The sequence below is a fragment of the Diprion similis genome, chromosome 14 (assembly GCF_021155765.1).
Source record: "Diprion similis isolate iyDipSimi1 chromosome 14, iyDipSimi1.1, whole genome shotgun sequence".
Taxonomy (NCBI): domain Eukaryota; kingdom Metazoa; phylum Arthropoda; class Insecta; order Hymenoptera; family Diprionidae; genus Diprion; species Diprion similis.
The window spans coordinates 12178588-12202145 of NC_060118.1; the positions used below are offsets into that span (position 1 = coordinate 12178588).

General features: G+C 39.8%; 2 protein-coding genes across 3 annotated transcripts in view; one reads left to right on the forward strand and one right to left on the reverse strand.

The window, feature by feature from the left end:
* LOC124414724 (hemicentin-2) overlaps nt 1–23558 on the reverse strand; it is a 142551-nt gene that overhangs the window by 74227 nt on the left and 44766 nt on the right. The window lies entirely within an intron of this gene.
* On the forward strand, nt 20508–23406 carry LOC124414725 (esterase E4-like). Its single transcript, XM_046895761.1, has 7 exons — nt 20508–20725; nt 21008–21146; nt 21258–21603; nt 21798–22160; nt 22601–22761; nt 22834–23144; nt 23219–23406. The coding sequence occupies exons 1-7, from the start codon at nt 20508–20510 to the stop codon at nt 23391–23393; spliced, it is 1713 nt and encodes a 570-aa protein (XP_046751717.1). The 3' UTR covers nt 23394–23406.

A 23558-nucleotide genomic window follows, 5' to 3' on the forward strand; every position in this document is an offset into this window, starting at 1 on the left:
CGACACCTGCTGATACCGACCGGAGGTCAAAACCGCGCTGTTTTACCAATAATTTTATCGATGGATAGAAAATTGTTGGTAAAGTAGGGTAATTTTGACCCTCGATCGATAAAATTGTTGGTAAAGCAGCGCAAGCCAGTAAAAAAAAAATTTCTATTTCTCGATGAAATTATTCACTCTACAGAGTTCACTCGGGTCAGTTACAACCGCGAATTGATTTCCCATAGAACCAATCGCAATAGTCAGTGGCAACCTGCGCAGCTAAATTGATCCACGCAACAACGGATTTGCGGATAGAGCCGTGTGCGGTCTCGAAGGGACAACCGAATTCCTGCAGTTTCCGGTGGGGCCGGAAGGCTCCCCCGATTAATCCCAAAAGCTCCTCCCCCTCCCTCTAATTCCCTCTCCATCCCGACGCGAGATAGATTCAGTCGGTGAAGGAAACAGCCCGTCGAATACGTCGCTTCCTCCAACCCCTAGAGCGTCGCTTTGACCGTGTTACCTTGCAGGAAAAGGCGGCAGTGGAACCGGCTTTGCTTGCGGTTTCCTCTCAATCCCCCGGCTCTTTTCGTGTACCCTCCCTCTTTGTCACTTTCCACCTCATCCCTCGATCCACTCGACGATGCCGACCAAAACCCAGAAGCAATCAGTCCTGACCGCTTAGCCGTGTTACCGCGCCAAGCCTCGCCCTTGTAATAAGTATCCCGTCTCATCCACCCTTGGGAACGTTTGAGTGGAATATCCTGATACATCTCGCCAAGAGTTTTCCCCGGGTGTCGTTGTATCGGGTCGATCGGTCTGTGTTGTATGCTATACCCTTCTTCTGCCGCAGGGATTTGTCAGGAAAGAAAAAAAAAATCTTTTTTTCTTTATTTTATTCCTTTTCTTTGTCATTTACATCACTCTTTTCACTCACAGGGCTGCTACAAAGTCCATACTGAATGAATACCTAAGTCTCGACAAAGAAGAGCTTTTAACGAGTTTCCTAAATCCTTTAATCCCGGATGAAGAATATGGTACAGTCAAACCGACACACGTCCTACCAATTACCATGTTTATCTAGTATCATCTGAAGCTCGTGTGCTAATGAGGAGGCTGATAGATATATAATGATGTTTCTATTGAAGTTGAAGAAAAAACTCAATCTATTCATCAAATTCTCATCATCTGTCTCAAAGAACCCACGCAGGGTTGAAAACAGTCTCCAATATCACACGGGTACTTGCACATAAATAATTAAACTCAATAACATTCGTCAGTGTTTCAGCATCTGAGTGTCTATCCAAACGAAAGCAAGAGAGAGAGAGAGAGAGAGAGAGAGAGAATATATTTTCTCTTCTTTGGTTTCCTTTACTTTCCTTTTTTTTCCTTCGGATGGAAATCCACCACCCCAAGAGGACGACGCAAGCTTAATCGTATGCATAGGCGTATGCCTATACTCTCGTGATATACTCGTGCATATGGATGGGAAGGGTGGATGAATGTATGTATATATGTATGTATCCATATACATAGAAGTAGGGCGATGCTGAAGCAGCGCGTTAATATCGTGACAAGTTGGCGGATGAGCGGACGCCCGGTTTTCGCCCTTCGGTTCTGTGCCACCATCCATGATCTGACACCGTCCCCCATGATGGATATTCCACGCTTATCACTCTTCGCTCTATACCGCCACAGCTATAGATATAGGTATACTATATCTTTTAGCCTCCTTCCTTTTCACTCACCCGTTGCGCTCAACTCCCGCCCCAAAACGAGCGAAAAGTGGATAATCCATAAAATCGAAGAACCTCGGTCAGAGATAGAGTAATAACAAGGATAAAGATATGCTCTCCGCGTCCTCGAATAAACCTCGATGCCAGATCCAGGAAATTAAAATAAAAACAAATATGGTGGATGAATGGTAGGGACACTATGACCTTAACATGCGTGAAAGCGTTCACGAATTATTATTTTAAGAAACAAAAACGCAACGATAGACGCATAGTTACTAGGTATTGTATACCTAGGTACACATAAGAATCGCAGGGGTAGAAACCAAAAAAAAAAAGCAAACAGGGTAAACGAGAAAAGAAAAGGGGAAAAAACTTGCCTCGATACGGAACGCTGACCAGCAACAGCAGCAGGACGTCGAGTAGTTGAACTTATAGCCGGGAAAAGTCTTGGGTAAAAGTGTCCAAAGGGTAGGTGGAGGTTCCGGACATGAGTTTCCGCAGGACGGCGGGTAGCGAAAACATGGTCGAAACTTCCGGACAAGAAGATATAGAAGTATGTATGTAGGGGGGGCTAGAAAAGGGGAGCCGTGTAAAAGGACGATGAACGAGGGACGTGGTAGAGGAGAATGGCAATACGCTCGAGTGCGAAGTTTCGAATGGCCGCTAACGATCATCCGCCCCTACCCCCGCCTCCACCTCCACCACCTCCGCCTCATCCTTTTCCTGAAACACGCGCACGTAGGACAGCATTGACGAGAACGAGGACAAGGCTGAAGTCTACTACTGCCGGGAAAGTAAGAGAGCTAATACTGTCTGGGTTGAAAAACAGCACCCATAATACGTACTCTCGAGTGAAGGACGAGGGTGAGAAGGAGGAGGAGGAGGACGAGGAGGATATCGACGGATGCTTTTTCTCTGGATGAAGGTACGTACATACAATCGCTTTTGGTACCGAAAGAACTCGATGAGGAGGATGAGGTGAATGGTGGTGGTGGTTGTGGGTGGGGGGCAGTAAAACGTATAGTCGTAAAACCAAACCGAGCCTTAATAAATTCGCCCCTGCTGGCTTACGTTGGGTAAGGTATACGGCGTTATACGGCGACAGCAAGAACAGGAACAACAACGGCAGAGCGCGGCCTCCGTTTTGCCCGTGAGTGCCATTCCCGTATTATCCCCTGTTTTCCTTATTCCATGCCGGTTTTACGTTCCTTGCTCTCACGTGCCGACCACCGCCCCTGGGATCAGTGCCCAGCGCTCGAATCCATCTCGTTCCATTCCATCCATTCCCTCATCGCTGATTTGCAGTTTTAATTATATTCAAGGATTTACGATACGACCCTCAAGAAACGCCTCTGATCTGGACTACTTTCATCGGATATCCTTTTTACTGTCAGTGCTGCACATTATCCTCAAGCTTTAACCATCACTACTAATTTTTTGATCGCGTTAATGAAAAGAAAAACCGTCGTTGGTTTCGAACTGATTACAACTTTTGCCAATTTCGACACTAAGTGTATAACTCAGTCGGTATCAACGATAGAATGGAAAGGACACATCGCAGACATTTTTCAACGTGAAATTGATCGGTCGGATTAACAAAAGGGTAAAAACCAATCTCGAACCAAGGTTCTCAGACACAGTAACAATAATAATAATGATGAAACGCATGCAATCCATGCACCAAGTGCATAGCAAACGAAAAGGGGAACATCGGGAGTGTTTTGCGCAAGGTTTGCACGGCGATAGTGGTAGTGTTGGTAGTAGTAAGGTATGAAGGGAGGTGGTTATGGAAGCCTTCGTTAAGCTGAAGCCGCCCGGAGGGTGAAGCGGAGGTGGAGGGTAAACCGCCTCTCCTTTGTGCGAGAAAATTGCGTTTTAATTCCAGCATTGACAGCCGAGGCTGTTGGCACGTTCCGCAGGCTGCGGGGTCACTGCTCGACCAGTCTGAAATGCTTCAGCGCGCACACCCTCGAAAAAAACCAAAAATAAAACAACAAAAAAATTGTTACAGGTTGCCGTTCTCAGTGTCAACAAATCGTTAATCCTGCCACAGTCGTACTTTTCCACCACTTGTAAGAGAGAGAGAGAGAGAGAGAGTAAAAGAGTAAAGGATAACCAAGCTATGGAGTCCATTGGGTTCACGAAGCTGCAAAGAGTTTGCCCCGAGACCATTGAATTCAACCCCCCCTCTCATGAGGCTGCAACAAGACTCGTTCGTTAAACGGACTCGAAGAACCCTCGAGTGCTGGGCAAACGATGGATAAGGGCAGCGCGTTGATTGCCCCATAAAATATGTATCCGTTTGCTTAAACCACTTCTTCCTTTCGCCTCCTGTCTTCTTTAGACTCCTTTTCGCTAATTTTCTTATTTCTTTTTTACCTGTTACCAGGTCGAGACTGTAAAAGTGTCTTTTCACTCTAAAGCAGCTTGTCGATTCCAAACCATACGTTTTGGTATGATATCATCGAAACTTTGTCCAATTTTTTCAAGTACGATACTATACATTGCATGTGAAATCCTGATTGCCTCATTATACACCAAGGGATCCCAAGGTATTTCATCTCATCACGTGCGTAGGGAGGGGAAAAAGACATGATTCATCCTCTTTTCCGTGTAAGGATTTTCGAGATGGGGCACAAAATGGAATTGCTGTATATAAGTCTCTTTCCGCCTACCTCCTCGCCTCGAGTAATTTCCAGTATCACTTTATGCATACATTTCCGACGATTTAGAGGCAAACGATTTTTTTCAAATGTAAGGCGCAGAAACCTTATACATATATATATATATATACATATTATATGTATATATATATTTGCGTATACGCATATACTGAGGTGCTAGCTCACCGCGAACTAGGTTAACGTTCGCTTATATTCAGAAGGAGCAGAAAAAGGGAAGAAAAGGGAGTTTCTCCTTCGGAATCTACCCCCCGATTCGTGAAATTTCTTGGGCGAGAATCGCGTCGGTAGAATCCACGGCTATGTTCACGATATCAAAATTCGACACACACGGCCGATTTCATTTCGCGTACAACCTGCGACCGTAAATAAAACGTATGCGAAACATAAGCTGGAAACAGTTTGTACATGTTAATTAAAATCTTGTAATTCCAAGGAGGTTCGTATTATCACTGATTGTGAGAACAAAATCTCACTCTACTAAAAATATTCATTTCAACCAATTCTCAAACATTGAATAGTTCAAGTCAATTCGTCCGTTAAAAATTGATCGATTTGGTCCCAATTCTAGTCAACGTTCATTCCCCCCTTTATCAAGTCGATAGCTTCTATCAATCTCATCATATTTATACAATATATATTACATAAGGAAAAGGTGGAACGTAATTTGACTTCCGCGACGTTATGTATATCACGGGGTATTGAAGTATTTCTGCAGTGAGTAAAGAGAGAGAAAAAAAAAAAAAAAACACGGTTTGTCTGTGTACAAGACGTATATAGAAAAAGGTCTAGCTTGGAGACCATAGAGCATAGCAGTAGTAACACACCCAACAACATCTATCGGCAAGAGCACACGTACATACATATATGAAGGTATGTATATATATATATAAGTTAGATACGCTGCAGTAGAGCCAAGGCGGTGGCACTACTCGAACTCTCGTCGTCGACGTCGTCGTCGTTGGGATAGTAGGGGGGGAGGGGGGGTTGCAATCTCGGCAGGGTTGAAGGCGTAATCGATTCTCTGGAGAAGGAGTGTGCAGAAGTCGCGAGGAAAGAAGCTAGTCGAAGAAGAAGAAAAAGAAACTGAGACGAGATGCGATGCGATGCGACGTGAAACGCGGAACGCGTCGACGTACCTGCAAGGCTAAAGAAAGAAAGAAAGAAAGAAAGAAAGAAAGAAAGAAAGAAGGTAGGTAGGTAGGTATGGTTGATCTGGACAACCAGTCGACGCGAAGGTCCTTCGTCCCGTCTGCGTCTTCCGGTTCCTTCGTCCTCCAGCCTCTTCGTCAAGAGCGATGGGTGAACAGTTCCGTATATCAAGTCTGGCTTCTATCTCTTCTGCTCCGTCATATACATGTATAGGTATGTATAGACACTTTATAGTAGGAGAACTCTCGAGGTGAGTATAGAGAAGGCGTGTTGGTATATCTCTTTCGGATAACAAAGCTACTCACTTTCTGAATCTCAGTTCCTCGAACCGTCGTCGCCGCGTCGTCAATCCGTCTACTTTATTGTACTTCACATAATGCGACGCGTCGTTGTCGTCCTGACGTTGTATCCGCCCCCCAACGTTTTCTCTCGAAAAAGATTTATCAGCAAGAGATTTCGATCATTTTCACACACTGCACGCTTAGCTCTAATAAAGCGATGCTGATGAAATTTAGAAGAGAAAATTAAAAAAAAAAAAAAAAAAAAAGATATTCTATTCACAATGAATTTCACCTTTAGTTTTATTCAACATTCGTTCTTTTCGAAGCAAGGAATTACGAATAAAAGTCGTCATTGTAAATACTGCAGTGACGATTGATTTTCAATAGATAACGTATTACCAATATACAATAATGAGTTTGTTTGATAATGCTGGAAATGAAACGAGAGGTTTTAATTATCAACATTTTCATTGGACATCGTGAAATTCGATGAAAAAATTCGATACGGTTACTGTCAAATATATAACCGCGCGTTTCGTATCTCGCGATATTATATCCGCCATGTTACACATTACGAAGATTAAATTTTCTACCAACGTTTCAATGCAAAATGAAGTAATCAATCATACCTGCTCGCATCACGAAATTATTTATTGCAAAATTTTCATATATTAGGATGGCGCAGAAAAATCGACTATTTTTTTTTTTCGAGACTCGTATGACAAAATGTTAGTTTTTGATGTTTTAAGAGCCCACTTCAAAGGACAATTCAAAAATAAAATTTTAAGAGGTCGCTCCAAATTTTAAAAAATGTTAAAAATGGTTAAAAAATTAAATTGAAAAAATTATATTTTCAGTATTTTGTTTGATTTTTAATTCATGTCGTTGTGTATTGTTATCGATTCTTTCTTACTAAATTGAAGAAAAAAAATGTATGAAATTTTAATATGAATATTAAAAGGTCGCTCGAAACTCTCTAAAGAAATGCACCAAAAAAATTGAAAAAAAAATTATGAGCGACCTTTCAAAATTCAAATTTTGAACTGAAACTTTCGGAAACTTATTTTTTTTTGTCTATAAAATTATACCGTGTCGAAAAAAAAGTTTAAAAAAAAATCGATTTTAACGATTTCTGACGTTTTAAAAAATGTGGAGAGATCTCTTAAAATTTTTTTTTTTTGAACTGTCCTTTGGAGCGGGCTCTTAAAACATCAAAAACTAACATTTTGTCACACGAATCTCAAAATATATACATACACACGAGTAAATACACGATAAAATTTTACTCAATTTCTCTTCCAAATAGAAAAAACGATTTGTCACATATTACGAAATAATAACCGGATTCAAATGTAATTTCGTGAGAATGAAACTTGAAATAGTTTTATGTTCAAGAGCTTATATTCGCCGAGTTTCACACGGTTATATCCGTATATACATATATATGTATATATTGTATCTATACGCTGCCTGAATCTTCCTCGGTTGCGATTTTTTAGTGTCCAATGAATTTTTTTATTACCACATCACGGAAAAAGAGAAAGATTCAACACTTTTGCTTTTTAACGTCCCGCTTATACTGGCAATACACACTTAAATAAAATCCTTCTCTCGAGTCTGAGAACGTATATATATATATATACGTATATATATATATATATACCGTGAGTTCGTTTATCGCTCGTATAACTTCCCATCTCTCGAAACACATTCTTCAAACACGCGCCTATCCAATTTATGATAAAAATCGCATCAGTCGCAAGAGAAAGAAATGAACGAAGAAAGATAAATGAAAAAAGTACGGATAGAAAAACGGAAAGGAAGTAGAAACAAAAGTATAAGAAAACGACACAAATAAGAAATCCGATATTTACACCTCAAGATCTCATTCTTCCTGTTTTCTTTCTCTTCTTTATCCTGATCCTTTTATTCGTTTTGACTTGGCGACACCGTAAATTACAGGTCGAGGCGACAGCGGCAGAGATAGTCGCGTAATTAATAACGTCTGTTTCTTTTTCGCCACAGGGTGCCTGACGTTCAGGGGTTAATAAGTTGGGCGTAGATTTCCGGTTTGTTCATTCGTTAACATCTACCACACCTAAATGGCCGCCATGGAAGAGTAAAAAGGGAAGAGAAAGCACAGAGAAAAAAATAACAAAATAAAAAAAAAAAAAAAAAAAAAGAACAAAAAGAGAAATTACGGATCGTTGTGGATTAATGGCTAGCGAAATGATCGAGTTCCAAAGTTAGTCTCTCTCTCTCTCTCTCTCTCTCTCCCTCTCTCTTTCTCTCTGTCTTATTCTCTCCGCTTCTTATTCCTGTTCTCTTACTCGCAGCTCACTCGAGTCTGGTAACCCTGGAGGCAGTTTTCGAGGGGAAAAAGAGGAAAGAGAGGAAGGAGTCTTGTTCCCCGGGCTGATCGATGGACCGTCATGAATTTCCCGCGGCAAGTTACCCACCACCACCTACAAACTAAGGGTAGGTATTACCAAAGCTTATCCGCGAGGACCGTGGTTATGATATAAAATATCTAGATGCATGCATACGTATATGTATATACATACATTATACACATAACGTATGATCACAAAATCTCCCACACTTGACACTCTCTGGCATGAATCTCCGTTTTTACCAATCAGCTTCTTCTGAACGCATCAGTATTTCGAACAACGCTCGATAACTACTTTTCCTTATTTTTTCTTTCTTTTATCTTCCTCTTTCTCTAATACACCACTCTTGAAACGATCATCATCACGATGTATGAAATCATTATACATACCAAATAGGAGATGGAGATATATGTATATACATTAGGGTGGCGCAAAAAAACCGACTTTTTTTTTTTTTTTTTCAGTCTTGTGTGACAAAATGCTAGTTTTTGATGTTTTAATAGCCCACTCCAAAGGACAGTTCGAAAAAAATTTTTAAGAGGTCGCTCCGCATTTTTTAAAACGTCAGAAATCGTCAAAAGTCGATTTTTTTTTTTTTTTAATTTCTCTTCTCGTTACGATATAATTTTATAGACAAAAAAAAAAAATAAGTTTCCGAAAGTTTCAGTTAAAAATTTGAATTTTGAAAGGTCGCTCATAATTTTTTTTTCAATTTTTTGGTGCATTGTTTAGATTTTCTCGAGCGACCTTTTCATATTAAAATTTCATAAATTTTTTTTCTTGTATTTAGCAAGAAAGAATCGATAACAATACACCACGACGTGAATTAAAAATCAAACAAAATACTGAAAATATAATTTTTTCAATTTAATTTTTTGACGATGTTTGACATTTAAAAAAATTTTGAGCGACGTCTTAAATTTTTTTTTTTTTAGCTGTCCTTTGGAGCGGGCTCTTAAAACATCAAAAACTAACATTTTGCCACACGAGACTCAAAAAAAAAAAAAATTAGTCGGTTTTTGTGCACCACCCTAATATACACGATACATATATATATATATACATATATCTAAAAACCATTGAAAATTCGAACGTTCAACCACGGCACATCCCCTTTGTTTCACCTTCTTCTCATTATGCATCTATGCATAATAACACGATGTATAAATATCCATAAACTTTATTTCCACCGGAGGAGGACGAGTAAAGAAAAGATGGTGCGAAGTACCGTGAAAGAGGGAGAGCGCGAGAGAGAGAGAGAGAGAGAGAGAGAGAGTGCAAAGAAAAGAAAGCAACAAAGAAAGAGTGAGATGAAAAAACGGGGGATGATAAGCGGGTCTTGTTAAGCGTCGAAAATTTTTTCCGGTAAATCTGTCAACGCAACCTCCAACGAGGATGGGACAGGCGAGAGATTTATCATCGAGGTACATATAAAAAAAAAAATAATAATAATAATAATAAAAAAAAAACGGCGCTAAAGGGTGGGCAGAGGGTGGGGGGAGGGGTGGAGTTGGTAGAACGAGGGAAATGTGAAGAAGAGGAAAAAATATAACCAAAGTAAAAACAAAAGCCCGTCAGTTCTTCCTCTGTAGTCGTCTTTCGTCGTTTATGTTCTCACCATCAACCACCCCCACCCCCCGAAAAATTTATCGGATTATACAAGGGAAGAAGATTGGATTTATAATACGATCGATGGACACGGCTGCAAATTTTCGTTGTCGTAATTAGGTCATTCTGCAGTGTAGGTACCAACCAACAGAGCCTAACTAAATGTCCTCTGAAGCATGAGCACGGATGATGATGATGATGATGATGATGCAGAGTACGTTATTGTTAACGCCGCTGTTGTACATAACTGTGCGCATATATGCAACGAACACGTACGACGAGGGGGTGCAGAATTAGGCTGCTCTTATACCTTATACGTCTATGTATAATCGATGAAAACACCCCCACCGAGACAATAACCAACGATTTGCCAATCTCGAGGCACGTCATCCACCCTCGCAACTCTCAGGTATTCAAGCCTAAAGGCAATGTGCTGTTGAACCCGTTCCAAAACCTCTGTCGTTATTGTGTAATTGATTACTACGAAATATTTCTTCTGAGAAAAAAGTTTAAAGTTAACGTATATAAAAAATTTGAACAGACGATTTCACCCCAATTATAGGGGTGTTAATGATTATATTATTCTTAAGTTCTGATTTTGACTTGCGGGTAGTTCTATTCTGATATTATAAAATTAGCATTGTGTCGACAATATCATCCAGGGGTGAAAAACAAAAAAATCAGAGGATAGATGAGAAGGAGGATTAAAGATGATGATCGCAACATATATACGTATAAGCCGTATCTACCACCTCCTCTCGTTCAGGTTTCGTGACAATAGAAAAAGAAAAAGAAAACGAAGAATAATAAGAAGAAGAAGAATAAGGGTATCACAATAAGAAAATGGTAGGTAGGTAGGTAGGTACATAAAAGAGGTAGATGCGGTAACGGCGGTGAATTTAGGGGATGAAGAAGACCAATAGGCTTTCAGTGGCGGTGCTGATGCGCTTTTGTGCGACTGACTTCGTGCGGCTGAAGGTTCTGGCTTATTTCCAGAATGCGAGGGAAGAGAGACTACGTATCACAGTGCTCACCAGATGCTCGAGAAGAGAAGCCACCAAGTCCTCATCCTCATCCTCCTCATCCTCCTCCTCCTCCTCCTTTTCCTCCTCGTCGTCGTAGTCGTTGGTCTCAACGAGAAGAGAGATATGCATATATACATACGTAAGTTTCACACGGCGATAACTAGAACGCGGTAAAAGTTACCGAGAGGAAATTGGAAGCTCATATTTATAATAATAGTGCGATGATCCAGCCACGTGCCGTACCTAACGATGGTTATTTAAAAAAGTTCTCAATGATGAGAATCCACGCCTCTCAAGTTCCGTAATCTATAACCTCACACAAAGTTATGCATTATAGGTATGCTTTATGGGTATGCCTACACACAATTGCGTCGAGGGTTTGTTGGATGTATTTGAAAAGACGAGGAATAGAAGGAACAGCTTCAATCTCAACTGCGGAGAGTCTTTTGAAATTGAAAAGATAACGATCTTGCTAAGGGTTTACTATAACACGTATACAATAGCTGAGGTAATATTTGTTATAATTGAAGAAAATATTACACCACGTGTCACAGAATTTGACAAACCTTATTAATGCAAGTACAGAATTGGACGCGTAGATTGAAATTTAAATCTAAATCGAAGAATGTTATCTAGATATTGGATATACGGTACAGTTTTCTTTACATGAAGAAAAAAAAAAAAAGAATCCAATTCACCGAGTTCTTTCCTAAAAAAGCTGTTGATTTCTCGATATTGAGAAGACGTCGTTTGCTCGAACTTAATACAACCTGATCACCCTCGATAAAGCTTATTCAGTTTCTAATCTCCTAAAACCCATTCTCTCGAAGATGGTTTAGCCAAGACTTTACGCCCGATGAATCGTCACAAGCAAATGTCCATTAAAAACACCAAAGAAAATGACTATCACACAAACTTTTAAAAAAACTTAACAATATTTAGCTACAGTTGTAGAGTTCACCGATGAAAATGATCCTTCCTCATCGAGCCCATGCAGAAGAACAATGTCACAGGCTGGTTAAAAAAAAAAGGGTGAAACAAAGATCTATCGAATCAGGAATTAAACGAGGGTTTCAAGGACGATGTTATCCTTCTTTTTTTCGTTTTTTTTTTCTCTTTTTTTTTTTTGTATCCGGACGTCCATTAATTGCACAGTTTTTCGAGTACCTACGTATGTACATCGCCCATCAACGGCAGCAGGAGCAGGACGAAGAAGTATCAGTGCGAGAGGAGGAAGAGGATGAGGAGGGGGTGGAGGACCTCTTATCGAACGGTATTACACCGTCGCGTCGGATGGCGGACGGTATTAGCGAAGCTCACCAACCGCGGTTTGCTCGGGTTGGTTCGAAGAGGAGACTGACTGGTGGCGGATGGCGGATGGTGGATAGCTGATGGGCCTGTCCGACGTAATTCCAACGTAATTGCTGAAACAACTCGAAACAACTCTCGTTAAAAGTGGCCGACCGCAGCAGCCCTCGACCTCACTCTCCTCGTCCATCCTTCCTTCCTTCCTTCCTTCCTTCCTTCCTTCCTTTTATCTATCTATCTATCTCATCTTCTCGCTCTCGCCCAAATCCAGCACCTCCTTGTTTCACTCGCTCGTTTACTTCACTGTCCAATTGAACTATAGAGAGAGATCAAGTACCAAGATGACTGCGGTCAGAGTTAAATTGAAACTCTGTTAAATGGTATATTATACGATTGTCGTTGAAGAATTATCAGATAACCAAGATATCGATAATCGCACCGTTTAATTTTGAAATACCCTCATCAAGTTTTTTTTTTTTTTTTTTCAAATTTTCAAAGCACTTCCATCACGTATTCAAGAACATGATAAGCAAGTCATCGACCTGTTCATCACCTTTCCAATGTCCTTCTAACTCTACACAGTGATCGTAACTGCTTAAAAAACGATAAAAATTAGATGAAATATTGAATCACCACGTTTATCATGTGAAAATATTTTTATTCAACACCTTAAAACACTCACGTCATCAATTGTCAAGACAAAATCAAGCCCAGACGCTAATTGGAACTCGAGTAATCACTTACCTACGTATATAATACAACTGAGAGACGAACGTTTTAGGATTGCATCCTGAAATCTCAATTCCCCAATCTGGACTCCTCGCACCCTCTGCACGGTATAGGCACCCATATACCAATAACCAGAGTAAATGCATGTATGTACATAAGTAGAAGGTATAGGTATCCAGTGGGAATAAGCGACGGATATGGCCGATCGCCAACTGGCCTTGTGTAATAAAAATGGCCCAACTAAACCCCACGTTTCCTACGAACAGAGTAGAAGGAAAGGAAAGGGAAGGAAAGGAAAGGAAAGGAGAGGAAAAGAGAAGCTAAAGCGTAACTCTTTTCTCGCCACGATTTCGATAAGCGAATTTAACCGAGAGCTAGGCGCAGTCGGTCGGTCGAAACTAGGTCGACAATCGCTGCACACCCCGGGTGATAACATACGTATATACGTATACATTGTATATATTGTATATATACATACACACATACATATGGATATGTAAGAGCAAATAAATGGATATTTTTAATGTCAAGTTTTCGATTTGGTTTCATGTTTTTCTTTCTTTTTGTTTTTTTTTTCTTTACTCTCTCGTCTCTTTCGTTGTGTTTTTTTTTTCAGACAATATTATTAAACCGACAAATGCTTATGTAAAAGGTATTCGATTACCGGTTTAACGTTTGCATAATTTTTTTTTTTTTTTTTTTTTTTTTTTTTTTTTTTTGAGAACTAAAAAAAAAAGAAGGAAAAAAATATCTGATGATTGAAACTTTTTTAGGAAGATTGTGTGACGGACGTCACGATAACGAAGGCGGGGACATTTGGAAAACTTCAATTGCGTATCGCGCGACATCGATTACATACTTTAGCCTTGTTCTGTTGAAACTCGACGAGTTTTCGATTTCAACGCTGATCTCAAAAGAGCTCCGTGACATATCCTTCGATATAAGCCAAGTGTGACAATAATTTTATAAAAATTTATGAAAAAATTCTTGACTTCGTTGTACGAACTCTACAGAGTCAAGCGTTACTGTTTTGCAGACGGAAGACAAAGAAACGAGAGCAAATATACCTGACTCGGCTGCCACATGATGGAAATTGATCAAATAACTAACAAGTACGTATTTAGAATACAAACGTACATTCAAAAGATCACGTGGTACATACGAGTATCGGTATAAATACCGGCTGCAGGCTTGGGAATTGCATTCGCCGCTGAATTAGTTCTTCAAGCCGAAGTACTTTCACGTATTCAACGACATGAAGCAAGTGGCCGCCATGTTGATCGCCTTTTTGGTATGCTTTCAACTCTACGCTGAGAGCGTAGTTGCTCAGAGTGAGTATTCGCGAACACCGTTTACAACCAGTTCGAAAAACTACTGGATAAGCTTTTTCGTCGCGTACTTATTGAAGAAGAATCAATTTGCCGGATGGTTATCGATGTGCCTTTCTAATGTAGACATTTCATTGCCATAATCTAGCGATGATAAACCTTTACGCATAATTATACTCATGTTTCTTTATGAGTAAATGTTATTTTATAAATTTTCATGTTTCAGCTTCGTTGACGGTCTCCGTATTCGCAGAGAAAGCTAATACGAATCAGGATTCAACTAATCATAAAATTGTCTTAAATAGTCTCCGTAAGTATTCACGAACACTGTTCACAACCAATTTGAAAAACTACTAGATAAGCTTTTTCGTCGCGTACTAATTGAAGAAGGATCAATTCGCCCGATGTTTATCGATGTGCCTTTCGAATGTAGACATTTTATTGTCATAATCTACCGATGATAAACCTTTATGCATAATTATACTCACGTGTATTCGTCACTACAGTAATTTCATAAGTTTTATGTTTCAGTCGTAGATACTCCCATTAACCAACTAGCAATTTTTACGGGTGGAGCTACATCCCCGACGGTAGTAAGCTTGTGAGCTCGAATCTACGGAACCAGAAGCGGCCAGAATTGAAACATATTTTACGGCATCTTTTCCCAATTTGACTTAGCGCTCCGGTAATGTGACAAGTAAATAGAGCATCATCTCCAAGTACTTACCGAATTCTGAGAGGTATCAGATATTTGTATAACGTGCGATGGTTAAGATGATAAAGATGAGGCACACATGTGGGATGCCCACATTATTCGAATTTTGAAATCAACCTTATCGTTAGATAATTCCCAAAATAATTGCATTTAATGATTATTAGTGCGAAACGACGTTGCTGTAATATTATTCACCACTCAAATCGTTCTATAAATTTATCTACACGTACTTGGCATACGTTTACACGTTATTTGCATGTTTGTTACAGGCTAACTTCGTCGTAATGAAGAAAAATAGAAATTAATCGCCGTTCTGTATGAACCTTGAGTTTAAAATCATATTGTATGATCTGTACTTTAAAACGGTTTTTCCGGTTTCAAGTATAAAAAATTTCCAACATGTATATGAACACGATGTCCTAAATCCAAAACTCTACAAATCGACCCTCAGACTTCACGTAATCCTTATGTCATACATCGACATCCGTTCTGAAACTTAATGTCTCAGCAGTTCCACTTTAAATTAGTGTTATTTTTCACATTTCTGTTAACGAACGTGACGAAAAAAAATTTTGATTCTAACATTTAAATCGTCATATCAACATTTAACTTCTAATATTCCGTTTTTTTTTTCTTTTTTCACTTGGTAATTAATTGAAAAATGGTTAAATCAATCCAAAAACTATAGTGGACCTGCTGGGACAGCTAATTTGTTTTTTTTTTTTTTAGTCTAACCACTAAAAAATTCACTGGTGAAATATATTTTTTCACACGGTTTATAACGGGTCAGAAATTCCCGGACGAAGAAAATTTAACGTATATTATAAACGAGAAAAACTTACGAATGCGAAAGGTATAACTGAGGTTGAAAGTAACACTAATTACGTCGATCGGGACTCGGCTTTATGTAAGGGGATTCCCACCCCTCTCCAATAACTGCACCCCAAAATCTCCCCACCGATTCATCACCGCCGGTATAACAATTTCGTGTATATATATATATACATATAATAAGACTTCTTTGACCGCGCTAAGAAATAATAATAATTAGAGAAAAAGGGAAGGAAAAAGAACAGAAAGAAGAAGATGAACAGGAAGTAAAGAAGAAAATACTACGGAGGAAGAGAGAAGAAGACGCGAGAAAAAAGTAGCGGTACGTATGTACATTCAGTTACCTATATACATACGCTCGTGTAAGGAAAAGAACGGGAAGAAACGAAAAGAGAGACAGAGAGAGAGAGAGAAGCGCGAGGGTGGTAGAAAAAAAGTTAATTGGTGTTACGAACGCAGGCAGGAGCGAGTTCTAAAAAGTGGAGAAATAATAAATTGTCCGGGCGCGTTGAGCGCCTCGCAGAAGAATCTTATTGTTCATACCCGAGACGGTGACGAGAGAGAGAGAGAGAGAGAGAGAGAGAGAGAGAGAGAGAGAGAGAAGGATAAAGATAGGAGAAAAAAATAGACTAGAACGGGAAAAAAAACGTCACGCGCTTTCGAAAGTTTTTCCGTCGAGCACAAGAACAATTAATTAATTAACGATCACCGTCACTACACACCTATAAGTACTCACACATATGCATACGTATATATATCACACTTAATGACAGTTTGGCTCAGCTTAGCTCACAATCAGCTCAATTCAACTAAACTCATAATCAACCGAAACTTTCCGCAATTAAGCAACGCGCCCAAATTTTTTTTTTTTTTTGTTGTACATAGAATATTACATACACGGTTAAATATTATTCCAGTTCATAATTTCGTGTAATATGTCACACTTTTCGTTGTCGAAAAACCGTGAAATTTTCTTTACATTTCAACTGATCTACATATATCCCAGTTACGTGTTGAACATTTTTTTTTGTCCGATCAAAAATTTTCCGGTATACAGCGAGTGTAAAATTCTTGTGAAATGAAAAAAGAAAACCGATGAATTCAAAATAAAAAAAAAAAAAAAAAAAAACAAACAAACAACATTTCAACGAGTCGAAAATCCAATTTTTAATCGAAACAACCGAATGTCAAGAAGGCAAAGTATTATAGGTATAAAAGTGTATATAGAGTATAAGTAAAGGATAGGGTGGCAAAATTAAAGGCAACACGATTCTGACTATTCTACGCGTTTTGACATTTTCGCAATACGACCAACGATCTAGATTTCGAAAATTGTTCAAAATAAATCTTCACGTCTTATAAAACATTCTCTATGTCCAACCACCCTTCTTATATCATCGTCCGACGATTCTATTCAACTATTTCACCCCCACCCCGGTACGTATAAGATACATGAATCTATGTAAGCGCGTGCATCCTAGCAGAAAAAGCAAAGGAAAAAAAAAGGAGCGGAGAGGAGAGGAGAGGAGAGTAAAAGTAAAAGGGCAGAGTTGGCAGTCCCGCAGTGCCTTTAGAAAGAGACCGCAGCAGAAGCACTCGCGGTGTCAGAGAACAACGCGAATTTTACGACTCGACGGGTATCCTCGGTGGCGACGGTATGACGCCGGCATCGCGTGTGGGATGTAAAATCCGTACGAGGGTAGTATGGTGGTGGTAGGGTACGGTAAGACGATTTCAATGGAGTAGCGGGCAGCAGAAAAGGGAAGAAGGATGAGGAGGAGGATGAGGAGGAGGAGAAAGAGGGTTGGTTTCGGAGCTGGTTTTCACAATGGAAGTTTGCCGAGCGAAAGAGGGTGGAAGGAAGAGGAAGGAGGATGGTGGATCGGTGGAGGGAGGAGGGAGGAGGGTGGAGGGTCACGAAAGGGCGAGCTGGCCTCCGCAAATTAGAGCGAATTAGTTTTCCCCGTTGTCTGGAATGGCGGGTACAACGGTAAGTCATACACTTTACCAAGCGGCGACGACGTGAGAGGAAACGATCGCCGTTTTCAGTTTTCCCCCGTTCGTTTAACGAACCACACCCTCAATACAACGACGCCGACGTCGCCGTTTTTAAAGAAACGACACACGTCCGAGAGTTTGTTAACTTTTCAATAACAGTCTTTTTTTTTTTTTTTTTTTTTTTTTTTTTTTTTTTTTTTTTTTTTTTTTTTTGGCAATACGTTTTCACCCATTTGTGCAATTTTCATTGTTTTCTTCTGTGAACTCCTGAGGTTAAAAAGTTACAGGGGTCAACATCCGAATTTTGACCACGTCACTCGATTCTACTCCAACTTTGACCGTTTTTGTCACTTTGGATCTCGTTTTTACCGCAAGGGTGGTTTACGGATTTTTTTTTTTTTTTGGTTCTTGTAGATACTCCGATGCTCACTATTCGTACTGTGCCGCAAACGATGATTTTTGAATCCGTAATGCGAGCAAAAAAAAAAAGAAAAAAAAACCAGAATCGAAAAACGATCTCTCTCTTGTAATTTTTACCGCAATTAAAAACTACCCAGATTTTTTTACCAACCTGCTACTGCAGAGAATCTGCATCACCGCGGTGTCGAGCATAAAGTCAGGGAGAAGTATGGGGTGTAGGAACGAAGCTTTGGGCACCAGAATGCATTGTATAATAAAGAGGGTTTGAAATGAGGGTGCAATTCGAAGGGGATGGACGTTGTCGCGTAGTATTCATCAGCATCAGCATATCGCTTGCAAACTTGGACTAAACAGCGCATCGTCACAGCGTCCAGATCCAGCAGCTGACTACCCATCCTTATAAACTGCAGTCCACCACTTGTCTGAGTCCCTGCAACCCCTGCGGCAGTTGGAAACAACAACGACAACAACTAAAATGGTCGTCGAGAGTACGTCAAGGGAGATTAGCCATGGGACTCAGTTGCAGGTTGCAATTGGCAAAACTCGACGTTAAAGTGAAGTAGCGTCCGGTGGAAACTGCGCAGGGGGGATGAAAAAGAGAAGGGAGAGTGTGATGGGAGGTGGGGGAGGAGGGCGTAGGAAACGGGAATAGCGCGGCAATCTCATCCGAACTAATCAGACTTGGTCAATTCAAGCTATTCCCCAAGCTCGACTCTCAACGTTCCATGGTTACTCGAAATACGAAGTGAAACCACGGTTGCAACGTCGTAACCGTAGCATGAGGATGAATTTTAGAGTAACGTTAAACGTAACGAAACGTCAGGGAGAAAAAAATCATTCATCATATAAATTTTATAAGGACATTCGAAAGAATAGAGAGTTTTCAAAACATCCAAGAGTACGTTTCGTTTGTCATGGTTTACGACCTTTCATCCCTGCCGGTAATTTTTTACCGACATTATACGCATACATTAACGGCATGAGCGTAATGTCGGTAACAAATGTCGCCAAAATGAGATTTTGGTGTTCTTCATGGTCGAAAACCAGATCAGCTGCCATTTCGTCATTTCACCATCAAATCTCATGGAACTGGGCTCAAAATGTGTGTTTCATCACCGCCGAGTGGCATCATACCCTACAGTTCGATCCATTCAGTGCAACTATGAAAATTTGACCAATTTCTGTGGGTGGTAACCAATCTGTAAAATTTTTTTCAAAATTTTGAAAAAGTAAAAAGTTGCTCCACTTTTTGCCAAAATAAGGCATTAACTGCCCAAGTTTCACTCTGATCGCTTGAGCGGTATAGGAGTTTTGCATCCCCGCGTTTTCGAGGTGTACAACGGGTCTTTATAAGCACCTTAAACGCACCCATCGTTGAAGTAACGTTAAGAACTTCATCCTAATGTAACCACCTCTACAGTTCCAGTTTAAGCCTGCGGTCCTAAAAACTAAGACAATGGTTGGAATAAGAAAAAAAAAAAAAACAAGAAAAATATATTGTCAAACAGAAATCGCCGAAACATGGTAAAAGAGGAGACATGAGTAGGTTATACAAACATTTGCAGATCGTTAAAAGAGAGAGCAAACAACGGAACTTCGTCTGGAGGAGGGTTTAATCTAACAACGAAGATAATCATCGTCAGTGCAGCATTATACATGCTGTATAATCGGTAATAATTATCATTCAAAGTTCTATGATAATAGGCATGATACGATACTACCTATACATATATAGTCAAGAGTTAATTAACGCGACGTAACGAAGCGTGTGGCCGTAATTCGTCGGTATGTATGTACGATACATGACTATATGTGCGTGGATGAGTGTGCGAAGGTAATACAGGTCTACATATGTATATCGTTCGAAATTATTAGAAAAGAGACAGAGATATGACATTGGAATTAAGCGAAAGGGTTGAAAAGCTTATAACGGTTGAAAGCTTGGGTTGCTGCCGCACTTTCCGCTCGAGTCTCATCGTCAGTATATCCGTAATATTCGTTAATAGAAAGGAATACAGAGATTCCAGTAATCCGCGTTGTATACACCGATACGTACATACACAAGTAGACGTGTAAAAGTGTCCTCGAAATTTTCCACATCGATAATGATTCATACTGAGTTAATGTGAAATTATGACCGACGATATCCGATATAGTATAATAATTGGTCTGGTTAGGTTAGGTTAGATTAGGTTACTAATAATTGGTTAGGAAAAACTTTCATAGAAATATGAAAGTTGGACTGAAATGGAACGTTAGTCGAAAACTGTGAACAACGCATCGAACACGTTACAAGTGTACTTCGATTCCGGAAGAAGAAGCGATGGTGTCGTGCTACTCGATTGAATGCCTCCTTCTCGTATTGGTACTTAAAAATTATGTTTCTATAATTTGTGCCGAAGATGTGAATATTGATGAAACACCCCAGGTGTCCATACCTCAAGGAAAACTTCAAGGTACGACACGGACGACACGTCATAATCGAAGCATATCAGCTTTCCTGGGAATTCCTTACGCGCAACCACCGACTGGAAATCTTCGGTTTGTAGAATACATGAAATTCTTCAAGTTACTGCTATTGTGATACCATAACATTAAAATTCGTTCGAAAAACATGGATTTGAATCAAAAAACAACTTATCTGTGAATTCGATCGGACAAAGAAATTTCTACGCTTATGACGCTGATGGCTAAATGGTATTTTGAGAGAAACAAGTGATGGTTAAGTCACAAAACGTGTTTAAAATCCAGTTATTTACCGAGAAATTTTATTTATTTGGAGCAGATTTTAATAAATTCTTGATGCATTCGTTTACATCATAGATTCGCCAATCCAGTGGCAGCTAATGGTTGGTACGGAACTCGAAACGCTAGCGTCGATTCCAACAAATGCCCTCAGGTCTTTAGCGGTGAAATAGTAGGGGATGAGGATTGCCTGTATCTGAACGTGTACACGCTGCAAGTAAGTAGGGATTGGAAATAATATGGCTGAATTTTTCAGGCGATCAAAATATCATAAAAATCAAGTCGATACGTGAGGTGACTAAGTTTAACGAGGTGTTTCTGTGTTCAGCTTTCCGAAAATGTAACCTCGCAATTACTTCCGGTGATGGTATACATTTACGGTGGAAAATTCATAACCGGAAGTGATGTTTCTTTGAATTATGGCCCGGAATACCTCCTCGACAAAGATGTGATTCTCGTCACCTTAAACTATCGTCTAGGACCATTAGGATATTTGAGCACCGGTGACAAGGTGGCCTCGGGAAATTGGGGCTTGAAGGACCAGGTCCTCGCCCTCAAATGGGTTCAGAGTAATATCAAGTACTTTTGTGGCGATCCTGATCAGGTGACGCTCTTTGGTCAAAGTGCAGGCGCGGCTTCAGTTCATCTTCTGACAATGTTAAATGTCACAATTGGTAAGAACAAGTTCAGTCGACATTCGAATACAAAATGTGCTTCTGGTGAGGTTCCATTTTCGTGTAACGAGTCTTCGGTCAAATTGTAACAAATCAAAGCTCATATCCGTCGTGATAAAGTATGATTCACATATTTTAAAGTATATCACAGTTACTCTTCTGGGTATTGAATCACTTGTTTTCTGTTTCTGCAGGGCTCTTCCACAGGTACATAACGGGAAGTGGATCCGCTCTTGCAGCATGGGCTTACAGACCAAGCGGCCTCTATGCCGACCAAGCATTTGACCTTGGCGAATATGTTGGCTGTTCCAATACATCCACGGATTCCTTGATCGAATGTTTACGGACAGTCGATGTTTCGGATATTTTAGGTTCTTATCCGAAATTCTATCTTTGGGAATCATTTCCGTCGGTCGTGTGGGGCCCAACTGATGAGCCAAATATTGATGGCGCCGTTCTTACTGATAGTCCCCAAAATTTAATTCGCAATGGTCTGGTTCAAGATTTGCCTTGGATTTCAGGTGTCTGTCAAAGTGACGGATTAGTAACGACTTCAAGTAAGTACACATAGCTACCATGTGATCATTTGCATTTCTCAACTGTTCTTGGAAACTTTCAATACCTGAATTTCACTACAAACGGATAAATTATCGATGCTTGATTGACTTTATCCAAGTGAGTTAATATAATTCGAAAATTTTTTTACGAGCATTTTCAGGAATGATTAGTAACTTACTTCTGAAAATACGTGTCGGTTGTCAAGTCTCGTACAACTTGCAGCTGAAAACTTGCTGTGATTTCTCATACTGTGTACACAAAAGCTTGGGTGGTTGTTTTCTTTTTTTTGTCTTTGATTTGATAATGAAGCGAAAAGTTATAGCGGATATTTACGATACATTTCAGGGTGTTGGAATTTTTATATCTAATGTGGAGTTATGGTCTGTTTAGTGCTTCGTTTTTTAACCTATTATCAAACTTTTTTTTTTATTCCTATCAGCTTTCTATAAAAATGAGACAATGGTTGATGACTTTCTGACAAACTTCGACCGCGTCTTACCTATTTTCTTGAATTGGAACTATTTACCGGATTCGGGAGCTGCTTGGATCGAACCCATCAAGTCATACTACTTCAAAGACTTCGAAGCCGACAGAAACGTGGTGGGTAGGATGAATATTTCAATTGCAACAAAGTTTTGAGTAGCAGCAAATTGTAATTCTGTTATTTGACAGATACTCGCAATTCTGACAGACCTTGTGAGTGACGTTTTTTTTTTCTACCCGCTTTACGTCGCACTCCGTCAACAGTCTACAACGGCGGTGAATCCGCAATATTTTTACAATTTCGACTACCGTGGTGAATTGAGCCACTCGAACAAATATGGCGGCACAATGGTGAACTACGGCGTATCGCACAGTGATGATCTGATATACATATTTCCGAATACGTTAAAATTTAGTAGTCTCAACAAAACTCGGAGCAAGAAAGATTTCGAAATGGTGGACATTATGGTGGAATTGTGGACGTCCTTCGCTATCGAAGGGTGAGCTGATTTGGCTATCAGAGATGAGAGTCGACTCGTCATTTTGAAACCCTAAGTTAAAACCATATTTCCAGGAAACCCACGACTCCAGCTTTTGGCAACGACACAGTGTGGGAACCGTTTTCCATCAGTCAGGACAACAACCTTCATATCGGAAATAAATCCGATCTCGCACTCACGGTTGAATATTCCTATTTCAAAGAACGTCTACAGTTCTGGGATGATTTGATAGCTAATATGCCGTTATAATCGATGAGCTCCATTTCTCAAGTACATCACTTTGTCACGAAATTTCTGGAATACACATCAATGGACTCAACTTTTTACCATAATATCGTCAGAATTGTACATTTTCAGAAAATAAAAACCACTAAATTTCATCTAAATAATGAGAATTTTACCGTAAAAGTAAAC

Coding starts and splice junctions, on each gene's coding strand:
- LOC124414725 (XM_046895761.1), top strand. CDS start 20,508: ATGGTGTCGTGCTACTCGATTGAATGCCTCCTTCTCGTATTGGTACTT. Junction 20,726..21,007: donor CCACCGACTGGAAATCTTCG/GTTTGTAGAATA, acceptor TTTACATCATAG/ATTCGCCAATCCAGTGGCAG. Junction 22,762..22,833: donor TCGAAGCCGACAGAAACGTG/GTGGGTAGGATG, acceptor GTTATTTGACAG/ATACTCGCAATTCTGACAGA.